Below are 21,343 nucleotides of genomic sequence, written 5' to 3'. Positions count from 1 at the left end.
CGGCGTTTCGGCCGCCATTTTATTTTTTCAAGCTTGATCCTGCTCAACCAATCACCTCCCTCGCATGTTGTTATGGAAACGACACACTCCTCGCTTGTAATTGGTTAGTTGTGAAAAGGAGCTTGACGTAGGGTGTTTTTCTTCGAAAATTTGTACTTTTTTCAACTTTAAAAGACGGCATGAGCTGCAACAAAAGAGCTTTCGTTTAAAAAAGACATTTTTTGAAAACACGCCAAAGAATTATAATGTAAAACTGACTCTGGTAGCTTCGAAAAAGAAGTCAAGTCTGAACACGGCCATAGACTGTATAAAATATGGACGTAGTGTCCGTGACGTCACCCATAGGTTTCTTAAGAGTTAAAATGAAGCGTACATTAGGCGGAGACGGTTGTCGCCATCATGGCATCACGTCATCGCGCGTCACTCCCAGATAATCGAGAATGGGCAAAGAGACAGGATGTGGGTGGAGCTGACGTGTCTGGTTGCTGAGACAAACCACGCTCGCCAAGCCCGACGTATTGGCGGTTAACATTTAAACGTTAACAGCGGTTTACAGCTTTCTCTTGAGGTAAATTAACTGAAACTACACAAAAAAATCTGCATGTGACGGCTAACTGGACAACTGTCACTTAAGTGAACACGCCCTTAATTATGCAGAATCTTAAGGCTTAATATAATATAAATGGATGAGTTATAAAAAAAATCACAGTTTTCATGAAGGGCGAAATGACCTATATAGACCAAAATATTTTTTTTGTATCGGGCCGTAAACATGATTTTTGTGCTGTAAAGTTGGCTATTTTAACACGGGGCTCAGAGAGATTCTGCTCATGTTTGGAACCAGCATCTAGCTGCTAGTCGATGAAATGTGTATTGGTTTCATGAGAGAGACAGGAAGATTGTCCCTTGGCTGCAGCATACACATAATGAGAATCATAAAATCTTTACCATCCTCAAACTAAATATTTGACATTTCTGTTATACACACTACAAGATCATTTGAAGATTCTTGTACCAGAGGAAGCACTATAACGTGATTTCACCAGAAAGCAAATGTAAATAATGTGATGACATGGGGACATCAAGTGGAAGTATGACGTTAGTCAACTGGAGGTCATGTAGGGATGTTAAATAAAGTTTTGTGAGGAAGCATCATATCGTGTTCACTATGAATAATACCGAACACAAAGGACACATTATAGAGGTATTTGTTATGTTGCCACATTTCAACAAGCCGTTGAAATCTGTACATCGGCACTATCCAACGCACTGCGTTTACATTAATACCGTTCTGTCAGTCACTCCGTCAACTTGCAGTCTTTTCCCTCATTGGCTGTTATAAAAGTACCTATGGCATCAACCCGTTTTGAAATCCTAAATATCAAACATGTTGGATATGATCGGGGCGGTCCCCATTTTTCTCGGAACAGATCGGGATATGTAAGATCTGATCTGTGAATGCCTCACATTACATGATAGCCTGGACCGAACATCTGCCATGAATACAACTCTTTCAAAGATTCTCACGAGGGGAAAAACGGGGTAAAATCTCTTCAAGAATCCTGTAATCTGAGCCAGGCTTTATTGTTCAATGTAACTGCGGAGGCCTATGAAGTGTAAATCTTGCTCACCTGATAAATTGGATCATCAGTCTCATCTTCCAGAATGGTCTGCACCAGCCACAGAGATAAACAAGCAGATTGATCAAAGCTTTTCGGTAAAGAACAAATATTTAAAATACTAGCAACATTATTAAAAAAAATGTTGATTTATATTTCGTTTGGCATGAGTATTTTCATTATTTTCCACATTTCCATTTTATGCATATTATTATTCTTCCGTCTTATGTAATAAAAGCAATTGTTAAAGGCACAATATGTAAATTTGGACCGCTAGATGGCGCACTTTCGAAAAGACAACAGCAACAAGGGCAAAGCTTAATGACGTTATGCCTGATAGATACCTGATAGACGGCTTGCTCACAGTGTTTATGATCTTTCTGAGACTTTTTTTGAGACTCCTCCCTCTGTTTGATGTCATAGACAAGGGTGAACAGGTCCCGCAGGTCCAGTATGACTGGCTCCGCCTACGAGAGAAAGACATGTGAGGTTAAAGGCATCAAACCGTCAAGAGTTATAATTTTAGGAAAGGTCAGAATAAAGGGGCACTAACCGAATGGCTCGTCTTGATGGCAACAAATTTGTGGTTGCCTTTCTTTCCGCACACGTAGCCGAAGGCCCGATGGTCCCTGGTGTCTTTGGCAATATAGGAGATCTCATGGACCGAGTGGTGCTGTTGCAAGACCTGTGGATTCATAGAGATATAACCTCATCATGCAAGCGGACAGTAAAACATATATGTACAATCAGTTTGAATTTGACTGAAAGTTAGTAGATCCTAAGACGTCAGGGATCTAATGCACCTCTAACACTATTGTTTCTTCATGATAGTGTGTAATGGATTGGAAAAGGTGTGTCATGTAAAAAGCCAATTTACTGCTATGAACTGAAAACTAAAGACCCCCAAGAGACAAGCAACTGAAGTAAAATTTTAACTTTGAATGGTCGATTGTTTAATCAATTCTTACAGTTTTAGCATAACATTGGCATATTGTTCGCAAAACTGTTATGGAACAATTTTTGGCCAATCATAAAAGGGGTTTACATATAGATTTCTTGTAGGTACGGTTGCAAAAGCATTGTTAATATACGATGACATAAAATATTGATCATAAACAAATTCTTGACTAAAAAATCAAGCAGTATATGTGGACTTCAAGGAGAAAAGTATGGAAAAATGTAACTAAATTCTCCATCATGTTTGACACAATGCTATTAACAAGGTCTTCCAGCTTTCTGTGTTTTAAATTGATATCCAGTAGATAAGGGGTCTTCAACATTTTCCGGGGCAAAGACCCCTTAGATGAGAGATGCACGGAGCAGGGACTAGTGGTCGACCGATTATTGAATTGGCCGATTATCGGCGTCGATATTAAGGATTTAGCCGATAATCGATATCGATCATTTTCAAAGCCGATTTGCCGATAAAGTCATTTAATTTTGAAATGCGCTTTTTGGCTCTGACGCAGCCAAGGATTTAGTGAGAGCAGTCGGAACACGTCACTCTAGGGGTTTGCCTAGAGTAATGCCCGCCCACTGCCCCTCTGATTTGTTGGGACTAAGTCACGAGTCCGGCCAATCAACATGGGAGGCTGCGTAACAGAAAGTCTTTTTTCACTGTCACACCGAAAGCGCTGCTTCGGGTTCATGCTCTATGAGGTAAAGCAGCATCAGACGTTGAAATAAATCTCAATCCACTGCACTGAAGATGCAAAACACTTCAATATAATAAGTGCCTGAATTTCGGAGCAGCTTTGCGGGTTTCCTGCAGGTTCCGCGGGATTTACGCATTATTATCATGTAGATATAATTCACATCCTCAGTATAACAATGATTTGCTCTGCAAGCGAGCAGCACACTGCACACGCGTTTCTTGTAATTGATCGAGCTGGCGTTTTGCACGTCACTTAAAATGACGCCATTTCAAAAATACAAGACATTTTATAGCATAAAGAACTTGAATCGTCGGTCTTCAGTCAGAGCGCTCTCATGCTCATGTTATAGCTTCATGAAAATATTGCGGTCTTTTCAACAACATACACAATAAAGCTATGAAGGCAATTCAATTATTTACACTTAATATATTAATTCAAATTGTGCTAGTTAATCCAATGATTAGCTAAATGATTAATTGAATAGTATTGTATGCAATGTTAAAGTCATCAGAACATATTTTTTTCCATAAATAAATATAATTTGTCACATTCAATTCATTTTTTCATTTGTTGCTTGTTGTTTTTTACTGTGTTGCTTATGGTTTACAAAATGTTCACAGAATTCTACTGGGTGCTCCCTTTTTTCTTTTATTAGTATTAATATAAGTGTTATGATTAAGATTCCTCAGTCAGAATTAAAAATATTTCAAATGTTTCAGAGCATGTGTTCTTAATTTCTATATAAATTTACGTTTTTACACCATATATATATATATCGGTTCAAAATATCGGTTATCGGTCTAATTTGCATGGAAATAATCGGTATCGGTATCGGCCTGAAAAACGCATATCGGTCGACCTCTAGCAGGGACACCCTCATACTAAATGTCTAAACAGAGCTATTTAAATAGCTGTTACACAAAAATGAACAAGATTTCACGTCATTTTCAGGGCAACTTGTTTGAAGTGCACCATCAGTATTACACGGTGCGCATTTCATTGATTTTAAAAGCAGAAGTGGTGTGATGTCATATGGCTGTCAAATTAGCTGTAACAATTTTGAACAGAAGTCCAGAAACATATGAGAATGCACTTTATACCGCAACTCCTTTCATGCGTTCTTTTATAAGAAGGGAGACAGAGAATGCACTGATTCTAACCCGACCGGATTTTATGATGCAACGTTTCTTCCATCGCTTTCTTCTGCTGCCTGAATGAATGTTTTGTCTACACGCACGCAGGTTAAAATTGCACTGCGTGGGATCTTCAGAGTCCGCGCGGCCGCACACATGCTCAACTTAAAGAGAACATTGGTTGTAAAATTTCTGTTCCCATGCTTTACATTTTTAACAAAAAGTTGTCTGTGAGTAAACAGTAATTAGTGGACCCCTTGCAGTTCCACCGTGGACCCCCGGTTGAAGACCCTTGCGGTAAAGGATCTTCTGAAAGAATACAGAAATTACGAATTCAAACCCTGTTGAAGAATCCAGCATATGCTGGTTTGCTGGTTTAAGCTGGTCATGTGCTGGTCCTTAGATGGTTTTAGCTGGTCAAACTAGTATCAAAACCCAGAATTTGCTGTTTTTATTTAGAGTGAATATTTTTTTTTTTTTTTTTTAATCAGGGTTCTTAATTTGATCTGTACAGATCTATTATTGTGATATATTGACTGTTGCATGTCTACACAACAATATTCTGTAGGCCATCTAATGTGAATATGACCAAAATATTGGCATTTGCTGGAAACCTAAAAAAACTGACGGGGGAAGAGTAAAATGTGCTTGTGTAAATCACCAGAATAAAATGGCTTCTTCCAACTCACCCCTGATCTCTCATCATAAATCTTGATTCCACCGAAGGAAACAGTCAAGTAAATTCTCTGTTTATGGTTCCCTTTCGATCGTGCCGAGGCAGCGATTCCCTGTAGCAGTAAAAAGAGAACAATGAATAGATCTGCAGTAAAAGTAAAATCTCATCTCCTCAAGCAGTCGACACAGTTTGGACGGATGCAAAGGTTACATAAGTGACACATGTTCTGTTCAGAATCATTTTATAAGGTGGCTTTTGTTCCTTTGCGTTCAGCACTACAAAAGAGTGGATAGAGATGTGTCTGAGTGTGGAACAGACAAAGATCCTGCTGACTGAAACTTTTCAAGTCGACTTTTTCATGTTCTTGGTCTTTTGTTGTGTAATGAAAAGCAATCCTTATTACGTTCTGTGGGTTTGATCATCTGACGTCTCTCTCAATCCAACGCTTAATAGTTTAACTATAATAAACGCATTCAGAGCTGTCAATGTCATTGGTCTGTGTTCTCCTTTAATGAGCCGCCAAAGCCTGTTTCAACACCGACTCAAGAACAAAGAGAGAGGAGCGGTGATGGACTTTTCCTAGGGCTGCTGGATCTGTTAGCCGTTAACACATTCAGGAGATCAGTGATCCGTGGCTTTGTGGAAATGCTATTGGATATCCATTGCTCTTTGACCCTTAGAAACCTGCGACCTGAAACAAACAGTTCTGTGAAGAAAACTGGTCACTGATCCATCTACACAATCACAGCCAGTGTTGGGTGTAACTAGTTACTTAGTCATTCATTACTGTAATTAAATTACTTTTCCCTCTTTTGTTTTCTGTAATTTCATTAAAGTTACTTCTGATGTAATTAAACCGAATACATTGTGTAATATTTGTGTGTACATTGGGGAATAGAAATCAACATTTTAATTCAAATTTTAAAATGCGTGCTTTAATGTATAATTCTCACATTTGTAATACTTTGCTCAGTTAATAATACTACTTTATGTAGTTTTATATTATTTATTCGAATGAATCAAAAGAGACGTTTCAAGTCTATCCTTGAATCACTTAATAAATAAATAAATAAAGTACTTGATAAATAAAGTCATTAGTCATAAGTAATTAAATACTTTTTGAAAAGAGTCATTTGTACAGTAATCTAACTACACTGTTGAATATGTCACTAGTAACCTGTAATTAATTACTTTTTCAGAGTAACTTGCCCAAGACTGGTCACAGCACACTGTAATACATGACGAAACCATTTCTCAGATGGTAGCACATTGCATATTAACTATATTCCATTTCCATTCAGCGTAATGTTTGAGTCAGTTAATTACTGTACTTGCACCTTTTACAGATAAATCAGTCCCAGAATGCATTGCAACAAGCTCAGTGAAAACATGCATCACAGATGTAATAATTAAATAATAAATAATTGATGCATTGAAATTAGGGAACCACAATATATTATCGGCTGATAAATGGTCATATTTGATGTTTATCTAGTGTGGACCAGATACAAAAATCAGGCTGATATTTTAAAGTCGACAAATTATTTTAACATTGGCCAATATATTGGTTCTCGGCTTCAAATGTTAAAGAGAGATCAGTTAAAGTTATTGCTGCACAATCTTTTTAAAGGGCGGATTCATTAGCTCGGCCCCTTTCTGTTGATGCACTTGGATGTAGTCACGAAGGAGATAACGTATTTACGAAACGTGTTCTGTAGAGCAGTTTGTTCATTTAGGGCTACTGTGGTATCAACTCAATGAATTCCATGCAAGGAGACCAGCGGTGTACGTAGATAGAAATAGCTCTTTCTAAGTTACAATGCAATAGAGTAGGAGTGTGATAGTGCTCTTATATCAGCATGGCTGTGATTAGGAGTCAATCACATGCGCTGATATAAGAGCACTATCACACGACTACGAGAGCAATTTTGCATTTATACAACAGTTCGACGGCACAAGTTTATAGATATATCAAAAACCGTGGCGATACTGGTGGAATATCTTATGACTCTCAGCCAATCAGGTTCGAGAACAAGAAAGAACTGTTGTATAATAAAATAATAACGACTCATTATATAAGGTCCTTATACAGCTCTGAAGACATAGTATATTGAAATAGTAGTAAAAATATTGAAATTTGTAAAACAGTTTTTACAAATAGTAATTGAGTTAGTAACTGAGTTACATCATTATAAAAGTAATTAATTACCAGGGAACATTACTATTGCATTCCCTTTAAAAAAATATAATATGTTAAATAAATGAAATGAAAACTAAATAGAAAAAAATATTTGTATTAAACATTGTACACTAGTCTACACTATTTTAATGTTGCTGCAGGTCAATGTGAGAAACACCTTTTAAATTCATTATTTTATGTATCAAATTCGATATATTTTTCTTTTAAATATTTTAAATATTTTCATTACCATACTCGAACAATAAGACACAATAGAATAATTCAGCACTTTTACTATTTATTGCACAGACCACAACTGGTCAACAAATAAGTCTAAAAATAAATGATGCTTCTTAAGACGTGTACCAACTTCGTTTTAAAACAAGGTCTTACCACCGACGTGGAGCCGCTTTCTTTCTGGGCAGAAGTTGCATGTTACATACACATTACTTGTGTTTCACCACAATGAGCGAAAAGTAGTGCTTATATAGGCACTGGTGTACTCTGTGCGACTGTGGTTGTGTGTGAAACTTGTCAAGGTCTCTTTGGATGAGAGCCTCCTCAGATGAAAATCATCTATAGTAACGCTGCATTTTATTGTCACTAACTGTAACGGCATTGTAACGGGAAACAGTCATTTCACTTGATTACTTGTCTCCGTTATTTCCATCACTAGTAATGCATATTACGTTGCATTTCTGTCACTAGACCCCACCAATAGACCACCCCCCAAAAAAAATTACTTACAAATATTAACAACCAACTATTAAAATCCCTTTTTGTGTGGCATGCTTGAATGACTGTTATTGGTTTGGCCAAAGCTTTCCAATCCGTCACGCATAAGATTTCAGTTCAGTAGATTCGCAGCGAGGCAGCTCACTGGATGTGGATACAGAACATGTCATACTGCGTCCAACAGCCTCACACATAGGGATCTAGTTTCATAAAGGTTGTTTTTTCAAGGACAAAGCAGCACGGAGCACTGAGAGGGTCACGAGTGTCATAAAGCGATCCTGCTTCAACTCCATAATTATTGTTGTTTTAGGCCTCCCACGGTGAAAATGACACACCAGGTGGAGGTGAAAAGGTAGAACACTGAAGAAAATGTGTTTATATGACCTTGTCATATTTCCCAGGGCTATCGAGACAAATGTATTAATCTTTTATACTTCTCTGCCATTTTGGGATACGATACAGGCTAAGTATTCCATTTCACTAACGGCAGGACAAATGAAATGTGCTTGTGTTTTTACCTTGAGGTGTCCAAAATGTTTTATACTGACATTTGTGTCAATGCATCTGCGTCTTTTATCATTTTTTTGTATAAAAAGTAGCACCCACTGTATCATTTGTAAAAATAAATCCTTTCTGTTGTTTGTGGCTGCATCTCAAACTCTGTTTTTCGTTCCTGTGGATGCGTCACATCCCGAATACTAAATGTAAGCTGGAGTTGCTTTCGCCGATGTCAGAGATGTTACCTTCAGCTTCATCATGGAGTCCTGACACAGCTTGTCTCCACGCGCTGCCGTCACACCATCAATGCCGATCAGCTTGGCCTTGTAACTGATGCCATCTCCCCTGAAGCGCTGAACCAGTGCCTGCTCGCTGCGATCCTGACCTGTGGACGGATGAAGGGTGATGCTGATTCATTCAGACTCCATCATGCAGTCATGAAGCTCATGAGTTTACCAGCTGCTGTTGTCAACCACCTCAGAGCAATTCCACATTGTATGAATAAGCATATCATATTAAAATGTATTCAAAATAACTGGATGGATACCAATGGAAATGCACACGTATCATCAGCCTGTAGCGGTTTATATACAAATTTAAATTAAATTCTTTATAATTATGTACATTTGCAGGAAGAATGTATCAAGAAAATACCATATACTGAACAGAATAACGTCAAAAATAGTATCATGCCATAAAATACAAGACAATGAAAGTTACAGAAGGCAGAAAATAAATAGTTTTGTATCTTAATTACATTTATTTCAACCTATTCTTTAGTCAATATAAATATTGAAGGAGCCAAACTTTGTTTAAGGGATACGTCACCCAAAAACGAAAATTTTGTCATCGTTTACTCTCCTTCGAGTTGTCGATTTCTTTCTTCTGATATTTGCTAGAATGTTTATAACCAGACAGATTTAGCCCCCCATTGACTCCCATAGTAGGAAAGAATACAATGGTAGTCAAGAGTCCCCCAGAACTGTTTGCTGTCCTACATTCTTCAAAATATCTTCTTTTGTGTTCAACAAAACAACAAAAAATTAAGAAATGATTTTTCCTGCTATGGGAGTCAATAGGGGGCAAGATCTGTTTGATAATAAGCATTCTTCAGAACAAAGACTTTCATACAAATTTCATTTGGACCACTCGGAGGGTGAGTAAGTGAAGATAGAATTTGAACTTTTGGCTGAACTGTCCCTTTAAGGTTTTGTGCTATTTCCATTTTGATCACTGAGTGGGGATATGAACGTGGTGGTGCATTTAGTACTGTATATAGGTGGCCTTCTACTATTGTCCCGGGAGGGCAAAAAGTTTTGACATGAACAGAGTAAAACTCAAGGATATTGTATGCATTGGATACAATTGGACATGATGCACGTTGGCGATATGTGGAGCCAATAAACTGTGTAGGGTGATGCAAAAGAAAAATGTTCTCTTTGTTCCTTATGGAGAGTTGCAAAGAAGCAAATAACCGTACATGTAGAAAGTGTGTCAACCAAACAACTCAGTAGCTTGAAGTATCAGACTTGGCTCCAAAAAATATGTTAATTGAACTATTATTGTTAAGACATATAGACCGTTTCTGTAACGACGAGTAACCAGGCAGAGAGCAGATCCACATGCAGTGTAACATTTGATGAAATAATAGAAGACAAAAACAAAGCAAGGTAATCCAACGACTGAACAAAGCATAAAAACAAAGACCAACACCACACAAAGGAAACACAAGGTTTCAAAAACAAAGGAAACAAGGAACACCTGATGAAACTAATGAACTAGAAAAACTACAAAGGACTACAAACATGATACGTAACAGGAAATAAAATAAGAGTCCAAAATAACTGGAGAACACAGAACGGATCCTTACAGTTTGTTATCGGACGCGCGCCTGGACTGCAGTGAACTTCCGGTCTGCGTTTATACTATTTATATTTCATTAAATGTATGTAAGGAGTAATTGATGGCGGGCCGTTTCAATAATTTGAAAGTTACTTTCTAATAATTGAGCGGCCCGGAGTCAATTATTCTGCTTATACCATGGTTAGCGCACCACAGGACATTGTCCACGTGTTTAATTTCAATGTTTGTCATGTTATGGTCTTCAAAATGCTCTTGATGGTAGGACGACTTTCTTGTGCATCTCACTTTCTTGTGCATCTCACTTCCGTTACAGCGAACAGGGTGAGAGAGAGATTGCGCATGTGCCTGTGTGTTTGCGGTTATGTGTAAGGAAAAGCCTTTGACTTGGTGAAGTGATATTAAACTGTGACCTGGAACACCTTCATATGCGTGTGTTTAACTGAAGCTTAATGTTTCAATGTTTGTAAACGTCAGTACTCTATTTTTCTTATGCTGCAGATAAAAGACATGTTACTGCTACTTTCCATAAATACAATACTTATTTAAAAATGCGGCATGCCACATGTTCACATCTACTTCCACATTGATATTCTAAATGAAAGTGTGTATCATTTTAATGCGATTCATATAGAGGAAGATAAAAGAGCTCTCATTTGAAATAATGAGCACAGAGACTTCAGTGAACATTCATACAGCGCCTATTAAGGGAACTAAAAAAACTGTTAAAATTATGGAAGCTCCGTCTAGAGAATTTACATGAAGGACAAAAACTGCTCATACACGCTCTGGGATTGAAAGAGAAGCTGATGGTCCCCCTCCTCACAGGGTCATGTGATGTACTGTACCATCATGTCAAAGACGTTTGTAAGGACCCTTATGTTGGTCTGAAAGAGGATCTTTTCCCTTTATGTGCGGTCTCCTCGGTCATCTCCCGTCTTTATAAATCTCTGTTTCAGGGGTTTATATGCCTCGGCTCTCACCAAGCACTTTTCACATATAATTACCAAAACTGCACATGATCAACATGAGATCATTCATTTATCTAATGATTTAATTGGAAGAAACCTTTTAAAAAATTGGGAAAAATAGGTATTGTATGCCATTTGTAAGTTGCTGTCCACAAATATCTGAACACATACTCTTTAAAATGGGATCACTGACTCATGTAATGAGCTTTGGGTAGTACCAGCTCCTTTTAAAAACAATGAAAGATCAGGAGTGTGCTTAGGAAAGAATTGTACAAACAAATAAAGAACTATTGTCGCAACTTACTTTCAAATATACATTAATTAGTATTAAAGTAGTATCTTTGCACTAAACATTTCTTACATTTAAACATATAATTAAGCAAACAAAAAACTGCAAGTTTTTTAGATTTTTAACAACCAGTATTGTTGTAATTTCAAAAACTGACCACAGACAGGCAGCAACTGACCATTTAATATTTTACAAATACTGAAAAATAAACCAAAAACGTTGGTGTTTTGAGTATAGACTGCCCCATAGACCAACTCAAACCTGGTCTTGTAACAAGCTCTCCTCACCGGTCAGTCACGCCCTCTCCATCATCGCCGCTTCCCAGATGTACCCATTCTCTTTTGAAATTACCGAACTACATTACCCATCATCCTTTGCATCCGTCATGATTGCACCCTCACCTGAACTTCATCACCTGGACTATATATATTTATACACCCAGCCTTGTTCTTTCCAGGTCTAGTTGTATGTTATACCGTCTAGTCTCATCCCTTGTATCCGGTTTATATTCCTAGTCAGCTCTTTGTGCCGTTAGTGCCTGTTTTTCCATGTCATCTGTTACACCCTGGATTATACTTTTGGATTTTGCCTTGTTTTTTTGGATTAAACCTCTTTACATCACTATCCCCTGGTGATCATCACCATTATTGAGGTTCATACACTGATTCTTGATGTCTGTGTGTGTCGCAGTTATGCTGTAGATTAAGTTTTTATTTTCATCCTGTTTTCACAAGTGTTTCTAGATATCAAAATGTACTGAAACTCAGTGATCTTATAGTGTTCTCTCATGATCAACAGCACAGCACCAAACCAGATGAAATCAGAGAATCAAACCACAGTATTCGATTAGTTTCTCACAGTATTGCCATATCAAATGTTCTATAAAAGCACACAGATAAAACAACCTACTAAAGTCAAGGGGATAACTTTTGTGCTGGTGTAACCGGAACGAACCACACCTACACCAGGCGGGCTTCGAACCGGGTCGGTCCGGCATGGGAGTCGGGCGATCTAGCGAGGAGGCTAAAGACCGCAGTCTCTAGCGTCTGTCGCTAGAGAGTCCTTGAGGTCGGGAAGTGAGGTTTACATACTGCACAGCTCTACACTAGCTTGCCTCCGTTACACTGGGAACATTCTTAAAACATTCATATACTGGACACTGGATGTTTTTAAAACGTTTTCAAAAGCATGAAACACCTCTAAGGAAACTTCTTATAACAAACTTTTGTTTTCTGTGTATTTAAAGCCGCATTACTAGCTGCTTCGGAAAATCGCTTTTTTAAATGTCGTGGCTTCTTGCATTGCATTCTTTTTGATTATTTGTTATTCATTTTTTATTAAATAGACCTTATAACCTTAAGTCGTTATTTTATCACTGTTTGCATTTACTCAATTTTATTGCTTAAAAGTTACACAATATAATTATTGAAATCTACTCATTTCTAATAAGTTGCTTTTAATTAAAACAATTGATTGTAATCGGTTGCGGGGTATTTGTTTGAACTAAAACCTGAACTTTATTTACACGACACCTGCATGTTTTGGGGACCTGAAATCAAAAATGGGTTTGAAATGTTTTGTTTTTACAAAAATGGTGACGTGATAGGTATTAAGCATTTTGTCTATAGGCATGAAGTCAACAAATGTTTTTATTTATTTAATAACAATACTATATCCATATTTTTTTTTAATCAAGTATATATATAAAAAATTAAGAAATGACAAAGTTAACAAACAAAAATAAAATTCCAGGGGAAATGAGCAATTATATAAAAACATGAAAATACTACATGCCTAAAGAATAGGGTAAGATTTAAGATTCTTGCAGGGTAACATTAACTTAAAAAAGTATATTATTGCTTCCTTAAACACTCAAAAGCAAGGTTTTCCACCAGAAAATGTACATTTATGGAAATTAAACTTATGAATAATAAAAAAATAATAAAATTCCTTTGTCTTTCTGATTTACAAACAGACCTACAAATACATGTTTCCAGTGTAAAATGACAATTTTATCAATATGTTCAACAAGAAAGTCAAGAAATGTTTTGTCAAAAAACAGCAACCAGGGGGCAGATCCAAAACAGATGAATAACTGTACAGGAGTTACACAGGCTCCAAGTAACATTTATATCCATTTTAAATTTGGCAGGAAAACATTTATGTAAGTTATCCTCTCAAACTGGGCAAAATCCAAACTTTCGTCCAATTGACATCATTCACGAATTGACAAATTACATTTGACGTGTAACAATGTCCTTTTGGAACATAGTTCTTATCAATTTATTCTTATTACGATCGTGAGAAGAGAAACATATTTCCCTACCAGAGAATGTTTGGGTGTAAAGGGGGGGGGGGGTGTTGACAGTCTAGTCTCCTCTGTTGTTTATAGGTCAACCAATGCTATTCAAGTGTTTCTTCACAAAGCATCATCATCAACTACTATAATGCAGCATTTTTAGTCACTTTCATGGATCGATTCGAACAGGGATCGATCTAAGGGAACACATACACACACACTGATAAATTATCTTGAAAACCACTCAGTGGGTCGAACACAAGTTCTGTCCCTTTAAAGTTTGGGACAGCTGCAGCAACGACTAACATGTTTTTGGCATAAAAACAAATGTGGCAGACACTCAAATCACACACAGGATGACGCCGTTGCCAACTTTTTTACGGTTGATTAAACTGCTGAAAGCTGCCGCATCTGAAACATCTTATTGAAATCAGCAAACATCATTTTAGCTTCGAATAAATGTGCCGTCAACAATATTGTCAAAAGGCAATATTCTCCTGACAGTTTCTGATATCACCCATAGAAAGGGTTTTAAAACATGTTAAAGGCCATTCAGACCGAACGCATTTGTCCTTTCCAGTGCGGTACTTTCCCATTATTTTTCTGTGTAAACATGAGTTTGACGGACGTGCATGACCGTTATACGGTGTTCACACCAAACGCGAGCAATCGCATAAAGAATTAAGAATTTGGAGGCGGAGTTGGCATGACAACTGTTTATTTGCTGGCAGTATGGCGGAGGAGGAGCTCATAGTGGCTTTGACCGAATACCTTCTTAAAAAAAACTAGTGCTGTCAAGCGATTAAATTTCTTAATCTAATTAATTACATGGTATGGCGATTAATTGATCGAATTAATCGCATATACATACAGACCTACAAGAAGTAGATTTTTTACCATTTATTATTGAATTACAAGTCTATAACTCAGGTAAAAGGTCGTGATATTTTTTATCACTGACTGAACAAACCTATGAATTAGGTTACAGTGGATATAACAGTTGTAACTTATTAATCACAAACAAATGACATAGGTTACAATGGTCATGACTTTTTTTACAATTATTTGTTAAAACAAACCAATGTCTCTAGGCTAATGACCATGACAATTTTGTTTATTACTGAATACAATCTTATATATTTAGTGCGCTGTCAGTTCCGAATGTGGACACATTTTCTCGGACACCCCAGTCTTCGGCCACTGATAGAAACTTTTAGGCACACGCATCATAATAGTGTCGTGTGACTGACTTCAGCACAGTTAACGCTAGGATTGAATTTTCCAGTCACAATCGATGACATGCGCAGTAACACCTCGATAGTTATGATTACTGATCGACGTCACGTGATCTCTAGTTAGGGCGACATGTTTAGTTTGCGCTAAATTGTCCCGTTTAGTTTTCTTTCTGTCTAATACAGCGGATTTATTCTCGAAAGAACCGTACCTCTTGACGGTGGTGTGTAGGTTGTATCGGAGGAAGCAATTCGAAATGCATCCATAAGCCCCTTCTCTTCCACAACATTAATAGGCCTACAGTCCATTGCAATCCATTTAGATATCGCATTTGTTAATGATTGTGATGTAGACTTACTTAATTTCTGAGGACTCGTCTCGGGAAGCGTGTTTTGCCGGAGCTTGCTGACTGTCGCAGCCGGGGGTGAGGTGACCGCCAAGCTCGCTAAAACATGCTTCGAGTTAAGGTGGTATTTCAAGCTATTTTCGTTTTGCATCTTGATCGATTTTTTACTAGGTGGCTGCAATTCTAGAAAGTGTACAGGACTGTAGAAGGGCGGGGCAGCGCGGGGCCCGTTAATTGCGTTAGATATATTAACGCGTTATTTTTTACTGTGATTAATTAATCAAATTAACGCGTTAAATTCCCAGCCCTAAAAAAAACACATCCGAGTTTTAAGACGCATTCTGTCTGAATGGCCCCTTAAAGTGTGATTTAAAAACGTTAGTACTACTACAACTACTCTTTCTCTCTCTTCACAATTTCTCATTCTGCTCTATTCTCATGTGAAAACGCAGTCGTGTTGGATCTGTGCTCGTGAGTGTCAGTCAGTGAAGCTCCTGGAGAAGCCTGCTGTCTCTTCATATGAAGTATGTAAATCAAGCTCAGATGTCGAACAGTTCTGTGAGAGCTGGACAGATGGCAGCAGATGGGGAGGAGATAGACTCTCTACAGACGCCTCAAGCTGTCACGAGACTGTTTCGGATTTGGAGTCTTGATAAAGGAACTGATTGACCTTTGAACTTCCAACAGCTGACTTACCAGAAATGATGCATTATTCAATGCAGAAAAATTCAGCACCTTTAGTGAAATATTCATAGTTCTTCAAACCTGTACGCATGTCTTTGTTCTGTTGAACACAAGAAGACATTTTGAAGATTTAGTTTGTGACCAAACAGTTCTGGGGCACATCGACTTCTATAGTAAGATAATGCAATGGATCTTCAAAATATCTTCTTCTTATGTTAAACAGGACAAATAAATGTATACAGGTTTGAATGAAACAAGTTGATGAGAAGATGAATCAGTATCAATGATCAATTTTGTTGATCAAAGAAGCCCTCGTCTTTTTCAAAGCTTATTCAAAACATCGGCTAAACTAGATTGTTATTCCAAAGTGAATTGCAGGTGTGTGGGAATCACGTGAGCGGAACATCAATATAATTATGATTTATCAATTATTTGGTTAAACAAGTAATGTAGCACTTTAAAAGAAATACTGAAGCTGTCTCAGTGTATTGTACAGAAAACTTTCCGTTTGGTGTCATTGCTTTCATTGAATGAGAGACCCATAAAGTGTGTTCTGTTCGTGTGTTTTGTGTGTGTGGTTTTTGGTGACAGCTGTGTGTTTGAATCAGTTTTCAGGAGGATTATTGTCTGTAAGCAGCAGTTGCCATGGAGATGGAACAAAATTCAAGGATAAGGCCATTTCATTTATCATTTATGGAAGGCGAGAGTGAAACATACAGTACTGCTCTCAAAAATGATATTGAAACGTGACGGCAACTGAACACACGGCTTTCTTGTTTTACTGTCTTACTGATGTGAAGATTTTATTGTTTAAGAATATAATATATCGCCTTGAAAAAACGAGAGGTGTATTTCATCTGCATGAGCAATGTGCATGCAAGCCAAACATGTAAAATCAGCATTTAGAGGAACACAATGAAGATTTTAAGGTTAAACACAACTCAGGAAAGAGTACCCAGAAATGTTGTTTCAGTGTCTTGTTTTATAATCATTTGTATGGGAAATTGTAGTTCAGACTTTTTGCCTAACATCTCATTAAGTAGTTCACAAAAGACACAATAAATGAAGAAATTGAAAGACATGAAGACTGGGTGGAGAATAATAGGTATGGGATGAACCGATTTTCGGGCCTATTCCAATGCCGATATTTGTCAATTGTATACAGTACAAACCAATATTAGCTAGTTTTTTTGCATTCAATCAATTTTACTGAACATGAATTGGAACCATTTAACATTTTAAGACAGGCACAACTGTAAATGTGCCTAAATGTAAGTTAAAATACAATAAGACAACATGACAATCTTTAAAGGTGATTTTTCCTATCCAATAATTATTTTATTAAAAATATTAATAACATTAAAACTTAAATTTGACTTAAAATTTAACATTTAATTTAAATAAAGTCTGTGCTGTTGCTATTTATAGTAATTATTATAACTAGGGACCTATGAAATCCAAAAAATGTTCCCCAAATTCCATTTTATTATTCTGGATTCTGTGTTTTCTTTTTTTGGGGTGTACAACTGTCATGGTTCCACTATCATGTCATGTTTTATTCTTGTCTCAAGTGGAGCCATGGCATTGCCTGATGGTTTTGTGTGGGGAGAGATGTTTTTGACAATGACGGTCTTCCATACTCTCCCCGAGTCGCGTGATCATTCCTACCCTCCTGTTTCCTAGTTTCTGTTAATTACCTTGCCTATAAAGAGTCCTCATGTTTCTTTGTCTCGTTGCTCGTGCATTTCTTGCTGTCGCTGTTTGATAGATGCTGTTTCTGTATGCAGTACCTGTGAGTCTGTCTGCTGTTTGCTTCACGCCCCCGTCTTTACTTGTTCCTGTCTCCTTGTCTAGTAAGTGTTAGTTTAGTGTTTGTTACCAGTGTTTGTTTTATAGTTTAGTAAGTCAGTGTTTCTTGTTAAAATTATATATATCCCTGTCTTGTTTTCCCCCCACGTGGGGTTTTGTTTTGCCTGTCTTGTTTAGTGTTTATTTGTTAATAAATATCCTCGTTTACCATCTATACCGTCTGTGTCTGCCTGCACTTGGGTTCTCACGCCATGTCTCAGAGAGAGATTCATGACAACAACTATGTTAATATGAACCAGTACCTTACATCTTAGTTTTTTTCTACTGACATTTTATTCCTAGTTTGGTAAAATTTTTGTAGCAGTTTTGACAACTGTCTTTAGTTTTAATGGCTTGCCGCAAAGTTTGACGGCAGCTTCTCATGAACTCTGGCTGCGTCCTAATACCCCCACTTGCGGTCTTTGCACTTGACCACTTGACTATTTTAATGACGTTTCCTGTTGTCTTTTTGCTAGAACAACCCTGGATATTTTGTAATTTCTAGATTTTGTTGAAGAAGTGGTCAATTTATACAGTCCTTCTGATTTTTATTTCATTTCAGACTTTCTAAAAGGCCTACATAAAAAGGCCTACATAGTGTAAGAAGCAATTAACATATCATGTTAAGAGGCTGTACATTGTAATATAATATAATTATATGTGTGCATGCATCATGTGTTTGATGAATTGGCTTATTTATTTCATGGAATAATGTTGTTGAATAAAAATGTACACCAACATAAAATACAATAAAGTAAAGTAAAAAAGAAAACAAATAGGACTTAAACAAGTAATAATTAAAACGAAACAAATAAAATAAAGCACATGCCCTAATTAGGCTACTTATTTATAACATCCCTTTATAGTATACGATTTTACCTAGGTGTTGTCATTATCACATATAAATAAAAATATATAAACTACTATACCGTGACCCGAGGTAGTTCGGATAAAGCGGTAGAAAATGGATGGATGGAAACTACTATAAATTGTGAACTTCTTAAAAACCAGCGGACATTCTTAGCCAATGAGCATTAAGCTGTGTCGTCAGCAAGCTGTTTCCCATCATGCTTTTAATCAGCGCAGTCGATGGAGAGCAACTGCGCCGACTGAAGAATCGATATAGCCGTCGCAAGAGTTATATGACACACGTCAGCATGACATCAGAGCAAGGCGGACGTAACACAGACACATTTCTTACCGACATGCATCTCGCGCTGATGAACAGTGATCGGTTCTGCGCAGAATTTGGCCATCTCAAACGAGCCTAGTCTCATGATTCACATCCAGAACATGATGCATGATGGGACACGCTAAGCCTTAATACCGCTCCGAAGCGGTATTCAAGCTAGTGTGGGTTTAGTGTGTGTTAAGCGCACTACCCTTTGCCATTTTAAAGACATTGGACACACTCTTTCTTGCTGTTGTGTGCACGTGCTCTCATGTGGCCAAGACCGCAAGTGGGGGTATTTGGAGGCAGCCTCTTTTAGAGCAGCGCTGATTCAGTTTGTGTCCACCAGATGCTAAAAAGTCCACTACAGTACACATAACCACACCACTCATTCACATGCAGAACAAGAAGATTGCATATTTAAACAGCGGCTGAATTATTATTAGCGCTATTCACAGCACAATTTGAAATTTATAAGCTGTTCAGAACTACTTTCTGGTGTGTTTGCTACTTTCCATCTGTGTTTTCCGCATCACGGAATTCATAGGGCCCTAATAAACCAAAGTTAATCCAATATCGGCGGCTGATACATTATTGCATCCCTACTATTTAGCAAAAGTAAAAAGCCAATCCTCCAGTCTCTATAACATTCAGGCCCATCTGACAACCCATTCAACTGAAAACATTTGTTTGCTTTGTGACGTCCGATGTAAAATCTGAGCCCAAAAAGAAGATCAGTTGACCCCCACCGGTTATGTCACAATACAGTACATTCAAACATTCAAACACTGACCTTTTCTCTTGGACTCCTTCTTGACACTGAGTTTGACATCGGCTTGAAGTTCTGCCTCTGTTGACATCCTCCTCTGTTTGTAATCTTCTCAATAGCATGGAGATGGTTAGGATGGAGAAGTCCTCTGGTCCCCTAAGGATGTTTGAACACAATGGCACGTTGCTCCAGTCATCTGAGATGTATGTCCAGTACACAAACAGAATGATCTGCTCCAGTTGGTGGGATTGTTGTATTTGTGCTGATCTGAGATCTTCTCACGGTTGATCCAGTGATATTAACATTCTCACATTGTTCATAATCTGCGTGCAAAGTACTTGGCTAAGACACTGTGAAGAGAGACATAGACTGATTTATCACAGACTGTACTTATGTTGCTATTAAAATCTTTTTTTAGCATTTCTTCACAAGAAGAAATAAGACTTTTTTTGAGCCAACATGTTATATTTCCACTTACACAGTCTTGCTTTTTAAAGTAAAGTTTACCCAAAAGTTATATAATCATTTATTTGTCCTGTCCATGTCATTTCATAACTGTATTATAACATAACATTTTCATAACTCCAAAAATCGAAAGATAGTTGAAGAATTTTGTCAACAGCTGTCCCCATTCACTTCTATTTTATAGAAACAATACCAATGCAAGTCAACGAGTACTGCCAACTAGTGTTTGCTTACTAACATTCTTTAAAATAAAATATCTTATTTTCTGTTCTGCTGCATATGAAAGAAAGTTTGACCATCAAACATGAACAACGCTGGATAACATTACACATGAGCTCAAATTTTCTTATTTCTCCAGCTTTGAGTTCCAGAGATGAATAACTTTTCTATCCATGAATCCTCTTCCACTGGTATATTGATACAGGATTAATAACCTTTCATTTGGAAAGATTTCATGACGATTAGGAAGATGACGACCATCAGTATCTGAGGACCTGATATTCTAATGCATCAGTTTTATTCTAGACATGTAGATGATCACAGCGCCAGCCGTGCGTCATTGTGTTCGACTCAGAAACGGTTTAATGTGATGAAAGGCTGCTCTTCAAACAGGTGGTAAGTAGGTCACCACACCGCTCAAGCTGCTCTCGGTTTAAAGAGCTCAAGAATGTAGTCTCATCTAGGTCAGATTTGAGAAACATCGCTATTCTCTGTTGTGCTGCCTTCTCAACGTCCAGCGTAAAGAGAAGACGCATTTCTAAACACTTCGACACCCTGCCTTTTAAAGGGAAAGTTCACCCAAAAATGGAAATTCTTTAAGCATTGACCCTCAGATTGCTCAAAACCTGTATAAATGTCTTTGTTCTGCTGAACACATAGGAAGATATTTGAAAAAGTCAGTTACCAAACAGAT

At 37.5% G+C, this 21,343-nt stretch overlaps 1 protein-coding gene across 1 annotated transcript in view; it reads right to left on the bottom strand.

Moving 5' to 3' along the window:
• The window catches only part of LOC130415385 (uncharacterized), a 38,765-nt gene extending 18,694 nt beyond the window's left edge, over positions 1–20,071 (bottom strand). Inside the window, 6 exon segments of the mRNA XM_056741053.1 lie at positions 1,632–1,670; positions 1,964–2,086; positions 2,173–2,304; positions 5,097–5,195; positions 8,741–8,880; positions 19,990–20,071. Coding sequence (XP_056597031.1) covers positions 1,632–1,670; positions 1,964–2,086; positions 2,173–2,304; positions 5,097–5,195; positions 8,741–8,880; positions 19,990–20,056 — 600 coding nt within the window. The 5' untranslated portion in view covers positions 20,057–20,071.
• Between the last annotated feature and the right edge of the window lie 1,272 nt (positions 20,072–21,343).

The sequence above is a fragment of the Triplophysa dalaica genome, chromosome 3 (assembly GCF_015846415.1).
Source record: "Triplophysa dalaica isolate WHDGS20190420 chromosome 3, ASM1584641v1, whole genome shotgun sequence".
Taxonomy (NCBI): Eukaryota; Metazoa; Chordata; class Actinopteri; order Cypriniformes; family Nemacheilidae; genus Triplophysa; species Triplophysa dalaica.
The sequence above is the reverse complement of the archived record's forward strand: the minus strand, read 5'-3'. Positions and strand labels throughout refer to the sequence as shown.